The sequence below is a fragment of the Scomber japonicus genome, chromosome 9 (assembly GCF_027409825.1).
Source record: "Scomber japonicus isolate fScoJap1 chromosome 9, fScoJap1.pri, whole genome shotgun sequence".
NCBI classification, from domain to species: domain Eukaryota; kingdom Metazoa; phylum Chordata; class Actinopteri; order Scombriformes; family Scombridae; genus Scomber; species Scomber japonicus.
Window position 1 is genome coordinate 26776124 of NC_070586.1, and position 9383 is coordinate 26785506.

The 9383-nt window shown below is 41.2% G+C and overlaps 1 protein-coding gene across 1 annotated transcript; it reads left to right on the forward strand.

The window, feature by feature from the left end:
• The first annotated feature begins 4513 nt into the window (after positions 1-4513).
• On the forward strand, positions 4514-9102 carry egr3 (early growth response 3). Its single transcript, XM_053325648.1, has 2 exons — positions 4514-5002; positions 7777-9102. The coding sequence occupies exons 1-2, from the start codon at positions 4849-4851 to the stop codon at positions 8853-8855; spliced, it is 1233 nt and encodes a 410-aa protein (XP_053181623.1). The 5' UTR covers positions 4514-4848; the 3' UTR covers positions 8856-9102.
• Positions 9103-9383: the final 281 nt, after the last annotated feature.

The window sequence follows — 9383 nt, forward strand, 5'->3', positions numbered from 1 at the left end:
GATAAACTTTTCAACCCTTTCACTAGGAGATACTTTTCAGACTTCGTGGGTCTTTGTAAAGGGTGGGTCAGAGTACCCCCCAGGAGGAATATTGGTTTCTAACCAGCAACTCTCCTCTGGGAGGGGTTTGTATCAATACCCCAGATGTCTGAAAAAGGCTGGATTTACATGAGGGACTTTGATGTTCTGATGATCAATCTTTAGTTGGTGGTTTCATTGACCCTAATTTGGTGTCTCATCAGTGGGCTAGGCAGGAGTAGGTAATGGAGGTTTTTTGTTCCTTTGGTGGATAAGCCAGCCTTGGTAAACCCCTATGTGCCCTCTTGATGAACTCTGGGAGATCATTGATCAAATTGTCCTGCATCTGCTTTGTTTGCTTCCTCGACTTAGCAGTCAAAGCAGCTGGGTCCGCAAACAAAACAACCAAAACAATGCATATAAGCACACAGCCAGTCAGAGTCCATTGCTTTTGAACAAATGTTAAGTATCTGTGGTTGGATTGCCAATCTTGACCTTGATTTACCCATCTTATTTGACTTATGAAATAACATTTCTAAAAATTGGCAAGTAGAATATAATTCCACACTCATTGTGTGGCATGCCAAGTGGGAGAGCATTCTTCCAAAAACCACCTACTTGAATCCATCAGTACACCATTGAAATGCCAAGATTTGTACGTCCAAATACACTGTGCATTTTTTTTCCTCATTTATATCTTGAAGATATCCTGCCAAAACAGCTGGGTTTGCCACTCAGCTTCCTTGAATGTGTTTATTTTTACTCTAAATGTCAGGAGAGTTGAAATATTATGATTAAGAAAAACTGACAGCTGTAGTTCAACAGTGCGCAGTATATTGCCTTCTCTGAAAAAATACCTTTTCACATCCCCTGATGATATGGGAATGGCATTTAATATTTTCTTAATTTATTCAAACTTACATTAATTAAAAGGAATTTGTATAATCAATTCAATTGCCTAACCGGCACTAAAGTGATCTAATATGCATGATGACTTGAGTCTCTATTCTTCTGTTCTCTCTGCTGCTGAATAAGTGCAGGAGATGTATCTCAGTGGAGAATTTCTCCAGTTCATCTCTTGTTCTACACAGTGGCCAAATGAACTGAATAGTGTGACATATGTTCTTTTTGTTATATACCTTTTATGCTTTATTGTATAATAAGTATAAAAAGTATGACATCTATTCAATGTATCTATGTCAACAGTGTGGCCTGCTGACCACTTTGCATATGTGTTAACTGTGCCTTTGACCTCAATAGCCTGCAGAGATTCAGTGCAGTTCACTTCCACCTGTACATTTGAATTCTGGCTCTGAAGAAAAAATTCACATAACTATCCACATTTTAAGTTCTATTGAACACTACATTCAACAACAAGGAGGACAGACTATTCAAATGCAAACTTCAACCTCTTAATCGTTCTGTTGAGGTATCTGTGCTGGCCTTGTGTCTTTAATGCATTGTTAAAGACATTGGAACTAATGTGAAATTATGGAATTAATAGTGAAAACATTTTTAAAATCCCTGTATGGATGATGTGGTGAAAAAGAAAAAGAAAGAAAGGCTCCTATTCATTTTATTATCTCCTCTTACAAAAGAGCCTACTACTATTGCTTTAACTTCATTTGATGCAAATATTCTACTATGGGTTGAATACTAATCACCTTCCGCTAATGAAACCCTTTCAAAATCTCTTTCATTCCCTGTTGAGTGAACTTGAAATTTGATTAAAAATTGGACAACAGTAATAGTAAGATAGTTTTAGGATAATTTACTTGCTGGGACATCAAAGTCAGTGATTGGAAAATATGACTCAAAAAATATGTCTCATGTCATGTTATCTGTATTAAAATGTGATAACACTGGTTATAATAGATACACTGTCTTAAAAAAGTAAAAGAAAGTATGCAAAGACATTGTTGGTATTACTGGCAACATTATTATCTTTCTAGTTCTTTCACCAACAGCGAGGAACAATTTTAGTCTTCCCCATGAAGCTTGGAAAAAAAGCAAAACTAATTTGACTATATATCCACAGTGCCTGGGCAGTTTTCCACTGTGCTTTAAAATGAGCCTGTGCTTCCATGGAATCCCCGTATGCAAAGAAGCCAGGATGCTACAATCAGAGAGATCTAACATAGCGAGCTGTCGACCAACACTGCAGGCCTGCCCCATGTGACACAGCTCACAGTCGAGGAAATAAGCCCACAACAGGTAGGTGTTCCAGCCGGGATGGCCAACTTTCCAACCACAGAGCCAGAGACGTTTCCCCCGGGGAGAGACACTGTAGGTACAGTAAGTCCTCATCCTGACCTGCCGGGATTTCTCATTACTTTGCATTTATAAACATGACAGTTGGGGCAGCCTTTTCCATGGATCTCCCACTGCACTGATAAGTCTGGGCAACTCCATGGGGGAGAGAGGGGGAGGAGGGGTAAAATAACAGGAGCCGCAAAAATTATAACACAATCTGATGCAATATTCCTGCAATTATTAGTTATTATTATTCCTCATTATATTTAGACTTTCCAGACATGTACTGATTAAACTCTGCTCCTTTTTGTAGCAGTAGGTCATTGATTTGTAGTGAATTACATTATAATGTTAGGACTTCCTGTTGTATAAATATCTAACTCATGCCTAGATTAGATCAATTATACAATTTAGAAATAAGTTAATAATGGGTTCATACATTCACTCTTAGGAGATGTTATTCAAAACTGTTGTGTCTGATTCAATGTGTGTTTGTATATGACAAATATAGTACAACACATCACTTAAACAGCCTTAGCATAGCATGTAAAGCTGAACTAAGGTCAGATTGACAGTTCAAAAGCTTATAAAGAGCTTCATCACAAGCCAAAATGACAATTGTAGCTTTCGGTGCCTTTTGACCTCAGCATTGAGCCAGCGTGAGGCAGATGGAGAAGTTAATATAAACTCACATAATCCATATTTGATCTGCCACAAGAGTGTTGAATTTTGAATGGAGTCCATTAGGTTCACTGTTGTCTATTATACTGATTCAACATACCTGACTGGGCAAACGATGCCCTGAGAGGACATTGCTCTGCCTGCTGGTGTAACTGGTACTCATAAAACACATACACATACACACACATACACACAGAGGCCTGGTCTGTGATGATGAGACACTCAAGATCACTGGCTGCTGTGTTTGTGTAAGCCCCCTAAACACGGAGCATGATTCAGACTAATTCTCCCACACACTCTGTTTACACTTCTGAGGTTCTATTAATTTCCCAGGTCTGTCTGAATATTCAGGCACTGACATTTCATTCAATATTTTCTGTGAATTTTTGGAAAAGCCCATGTTTTTCTCATAATTGTTACAGCTGAAAATAGGTAAAGTTCACACCCAAACTATGAATACCTCCACAAAACTATTAACTATGTGTGCAAAAAACTAAAATGAATGGTGTGACAGTGATGCATGTGAAGTCAGTGTAATGAACTCACACAAGCATTTCACATAAGCCATTCTTTGTTTGTCTGCGTGACAAATCTAATTATAGAGGGGTATTTTTTGAAACATTATAAGGCAACCAAAGTTAGGTTGTTTTTTTTTCACAAGTTTGCAAATTGGTGAAAAGCGAGCCATGACGCTTTGTCCACTGTCATCTCGTTGAACGTCTGTGGCTTCCGATCACTTTTCCACTACTACTTCACCCGGAACTCATATGTCCAAATACAGACATGGCGGGGCGGGGCCGGACACTGCCTTATTTGGAGTTTCCCACTTAAGCGGTCATTTGGGATCCAAGTCAAAGCAAGCCTGTGGATTTACAAAGCAATATTTACAAGCGATTAACTCCGTCAATTACAGTCTTTGTAAGACAGTGTTGCTGCATGAAAAGGCGAGTTTGGAGCAGTGTTCTGCAATACAGCATGGCCCAAAGTGTGTGCATGTTCACCATAAGTAAGGAGTATAAAATGAAAGCATTCACACTATCCTGACACTATCTAACTGAGTTTATTTGGACCAAAAAGTAAACACACATTGGGAATAAATTAACCAAATAAACTTCTTCCTATGGCATATTTGGTAAGGGTTAATATATAGGCCTTAAATGATGACATTAAGGAGTTTGTTATGGCCACAACACACTGTCTATCTCAGCTGCATGAATAGCTCCCACTGTGCCGGATACTCCATAAAGAGCATAATAATGCCTGACAATAATAAAGATAAAGCGCAGTTGAATCAGTGTAATGTTTTCCACAGCAGAGGGGAACCCGGCTCATCCCGAAGAAGGACACCGCTGGAGGTGCCATGTAGATTCAGTAAACTTTGTAGCAGTTATCTATCGGAGCCTTTGCCTCCGCTGTAGTTTCCACCGACTGACGCGCGGAGAGCCTGGCGCTGGGCGCTCTGTCCATATATGGTCATCTACGTCACGCAAATGTTCCATCCCCCTATTTAATACGGGCAGACTGGAGTCCCCTATCCAGCTCCAATAGAGCAAGTAGAGCCGCTCTTGTGCAACCAACACCACCACCTCCTCCACTGATTCACAGACTTCAAATTCCCCCACAAGCAGCCCATCAGCTTCCACGGTGATCAGATTAATAACAACAATAGCTTGTGAACACGCAGGAGGAGATAACCGGCCGCTGCTCGTCCTCCGCGGGATACTTGGATAGCTACAGCAACAGGATCCATCCCTGCTCCTCTCTCCTTTTTTTGTGTCACGCCTGATCCACACCTGTGTTTTCTACTTTGAGAACACCCGCTGCTTTTTTGTGTAACTACTTGGATACCTGCGCGCTGTCCTTTATAGCCTAAATGACGGACTGAATATAACTGCTATGACAGGGAAACTAGCGGACAAGCTCCCTCTTACCATGAGCAGTTTAATAAACACGATCCCTGACAGTCTCTACCCAGAAGAGGACATCCCGACATCTATGAATATTTTCACCAGTACGGAATCTATTAATCACTATTCACAGATGAACACAGGTAAGATTCAAACTTCTTTTTTTCTGCGTGCTTGTGTGCTTGTGTGTTTATGTGTATGGGTGTGCATGTGTATGTGTGTGTGTTTGTGTATATATGTGTGTACGTGTGCATGTGTGTATACTTGTGTGTTGTTTTGGTGAAAATGAATCAAACTGCGCTGTGCGCGAAAGGCAACAGTTGTCTTTGGAGCACCTGTTTGCGCTCTGGCTGTTGCGCACAAAGGCAGATTCCCTCGCTGAATACTTTCTCGGGGTCAAGTGTAACACTGCCCGCTATAATTTAGATACACCTTTAAAATGCTCTACTTTTAGCTCGCCTCTGTCATTTTTTTTTATTTTATTTGTATTTTCTCTCTTGTCCGTAGCCGAAATGCCAGAGCATTTATTAAACTCGACCTGGGGAAAAAGGCAACTGTACTCATTTCCAAAACTTTCTGTTTAACCCTCTGCTAAGATGTTCCTTTTAAGAAAACCTATTGTATTTTATAGTGTTTTTTATTCTCCAAAGATGAGGCGTGTTTGTGGAAATGTGTTTGATATGAAAGGTTGTGGAAAAGGGCTGTTTTATGCAAAGTCTTCTAAAAAATGCAATGGGCTATTGATTGAAACTGAAAGCTGTATATTATGAAGAAAGCTGTTTAATTATTGCGGTTAAACTACAAATACCACTGATTTCTTAATCCAATATTCACCCGCAAAGATGACCTAAGTACTTCAATGACTTTCATTCATAACTCTATTAACATGTCAGAGACCGGATTTTAAGTAGGCGTTTGTGGCTGCCTTTCCTTAGCCTATATGATACATATTAAAGACGCCAGGCCCGTGGATCCTCTACTTCTTTATATGCGAGGCCTGATTTATTGCTTAGTCCAGATTAATGTATATTTCTGATTAATTCAGACGCCTACAGAAACGTGGTTTGTTGTTTCTGCTCGGTGTCGTAGATTGGCAGTAAATCAATCACTAATTGTGCAGCTTCACCTTCTGGGGTGATGGGTCAGTGCGGCACAAAATATACTAAATCTTTCCTGATGTGGCTGAGGAGACCATCATGTGATGTTGTGGCCACAATTAACTTCTACCCGTAACCAACTTTGTGACTAAATCATTTTTATTTTATGTTCAACTTCTTTTTTGTGCACAATTAAAAATAACACTTCAGTTTGATTTCAACCCAAAATATGTGTGCCTGATTTACCTCAAGAGTGTGTGTTTGAATTATCCCAGCGCCAAGCCTTAAATGATATATTTATTTTTTCTGAAGTAAATTAAATATATTACATCACATTTCGCATATCACATTTTTCTTTAAACACGGGTATAAAATATAATTTAAGCAACAACGGACAGGAGGCATTTAAAACAAACGGAATGAAACCCTAATATTATAGAAAACCTTACAGAGTACACGTGTGTGTTGCTCTTTTAATTATGTCTGGACGTGCTGAAATTTATATTGTAAACTGTAGATTATTTTTTATGTATTTTTTGCATGTGAGCTCTTTTCTGGAAAATACATTTTTTAGTTTAAGTACAAAGCTGAGATGATACAGATGGAGCAGGTGTGTGCTGTGTACTGACATGAATGCTGACCTATTAGAAAACACTGATGGCTTTATTTCATACCCCTCACTCTTCTTAATTGCCCCCATATACCCCCAATAGTGTAAAGATTTAAAGTAAAATACATAAATATGAAACTCAAGCTTGTTTTCTTTGTGTTATATCTAAGCCTAAATCATAACCACAAGTGTTCTTATGTACGTCATGTGTTCAACAGTATTGTGCAATATATGTAATTTATCTTTTGTTTGTCTCATTAGATTTTGCCTATAGCTAAATTCCAACACGCTGTAATTACTGGGTGAGAATATATGAGCAGCCCTGTGTGTGATTTCATGCCAATGGGAGAGACATGTATTTTAACCTTCTGTTTAAGGAGGAATTCTTCTCAAATGTTTCATATTTAGCCTTCAGACCACGATCGGCTCATAACTGTATCCCCATTAGCCACATCTGCATTTGGTGGTTTTTTATGGCATCTTCGGAGTTGGTAAATGTGTGTGTGTGTGTGTGTGTGTGTCAGCTTGTGTATTCGGCATGAGGTGTAAGATTCTGTACAATTAAAATGTCAAGGAAATCTGTGAAAATTTAAGCTCACTAATGCAGAGATCGGATAGGAAACATTTATTACCCCCCCCCCCCCCCCCTTTCCATTATGTGCAGATGTTCTTTGCTGCAAATGTGTTTTGAATCCTTGAGCGTGATAGATGTGGCGTCTGCCTTATAATCCTCCCTGCTGTAAAGAAATCAGATCTTGCCATTCAGTTTGGCTGTCCTCCTGAGGGACACAATGACTGGATCAAAGGGGGTGTTTAGGTCTTGATTTATGAGGGCTTGTGGGATCTGAGAGAGAGAGAGACACCACTGTCTCAGATGCAGCAGTCAGTCACTTAACTTACAGGTCTGACAGCGCTCACATTTCTTTATGAACTGTATTGGACTTTTTCATTTTTGAACTCTTGTTGGCACACTATTACAGAGATATGCAGACAAGCTGAATTTTGGACAAACCCAGGACTGTCACTTCAAGTTCATATAGGTTGGCAGAGTGAATTTTCAAGACTTGTTTTTTTTTTTTTTGCACAACTTTTGCCACTTTATCACTTTTACAACCTTTTCTTCTCAACTGATTGCATTTCATATTCATGTTTTAGAAACCATGTGGATGATTTATTCATGACATCTGATTTTTGTTTTGCTTTTATCTAGATAATATCATGGATCTGGGCATGGGAAGTGAGAAAGGAACGGCAGAGATTCAGTATGGATCCAGCTTCCAATCCAACCGAAGCGGGCAGACTGTCACCTATCTGGGGAAGTTTGCCTTTGACACTCCTCCGTCAGGTGGCATAGGTGGTTCTGGCTGGTGCTCTGATAACAATATCATCAGCCTTGTCAGTGCAGGAATCCTGGGCGTTTCGCCATCACCCGGCACGGTAACCACGCAGACATCATCCTCCGCAGCCAGCATGGGCGGACAGACGTCAGATATGGAGCAAGTATATGGTCCACCACTGCCTGCCTATTCCACCTGCAGTGACCTATACCAGGATCAGGTCTCCTTCCATCACAGCCCTGCCACCAGCACGGCACTAGCCTACCCTGGCAATGACTATCATTCCACATCCAAAGCTTCCATGGATGGCAGCCTTTTCTCCATGATCCCTGACTACAACCTTTTCCATCATCAGGGGGAGGTTGGCGTGATGGAGCACAAGCCCTTCCAGACCATGGACCCCATCCGAGTCAACCCTCCACCTATCACACCCCTGGAGACCATCAGAGCATTCAAAGACAAGCAGCAGATTCACCCAGGATTCATTGGTGGGCAGCAGCACCCTCCTCAGCACCACCCACCGCCACAGACTCTGACGCTCAAGCCTATCCGACCACGGAAGTACCCCAACCGTCCCAGCAAAACCCCCGTCCATGAACGGCCTCACGCCTGTCCGGCAGAGAACTGTGACAGACGCTTCTCTCGCTCAGACGAGCTGACACGTCACCTCCGAATCCACACAGGTCACAAACCCTTCCAGTGCAGAATATGCATGCGCTCCTTCAGCCGGAGTGACCACCTGACCACACACATCCGCACACACACGGGTGAGAAACCCTTCTCCTGTGAGTTCTGTGGACGCAAGTTTGCCAGGAGCGATGAGCGAAAGAGACATGCTAAGGTTCACCTGAAACAGAAGGACAAGAAGCCAGCTGACAAAGGTAGTGGGGCAGCTGGGAGCCACAGCTCGCCACCCAGCTCCTGTGGGGGGCCAACAGTGGGAACATCATGACCGTCACTACGTGCACTTGGACTGGACCTTCACCATGCCCCATAAACAGACTTAAGAAGAAGGGACCACATCCACTATGAGATAAATAGGTGACTCTTTTCCTCTCTTTCACATCCCCTGCTCTTTTCAGTTGTATTCCTTCTATTTTGAGATGGATGCCTTTAGTTTAAGTAAGAGGGGAAAGGCTGCTATGCCCTTCTCTTTCAAGCAACTCAGAGCCTCAGCTACTGTAACACAGTGCCAACACAAAAAAAAGGGCACCTTGGCATGTTCTGTCCACAAGGCCACTGTGTATCTGTCGGTTTGGGGTGGATACACTTTTGTAAATTTTACTGAGAATTTCTAAATTGGAAGGAAGCCAGAATCCATCATAGAGGTCGAAACAGACACAATTACAATGGAGCTTAGTTTAAGGGTGAGTTGTCTGGGATGTATGCATTAATTTTACTAGGCTGTTTTAAAAGTGCAATTGGTTATATTTGTGTATTGTCATGGATACCTTATTAGTGGCACTTGTCTTTTTGTTGT

Excerpts from the sequence above, each read along its gene's own strand:
- egr3 (XM_053325648.1), top strand. The coding sequence starts at position 4,849 with ATGACAGGGAAACTAGCGGACAAGCTCCCTCTTACCATGAGCAGTTTA. Across the intron at positions 5,003-7,776 it reads CTATTCACAGATGAACACAG|ATAATATCATGGATCTGGGC; the intron begins GTAAGATTCAAA and ends GCTTTTATCTAG.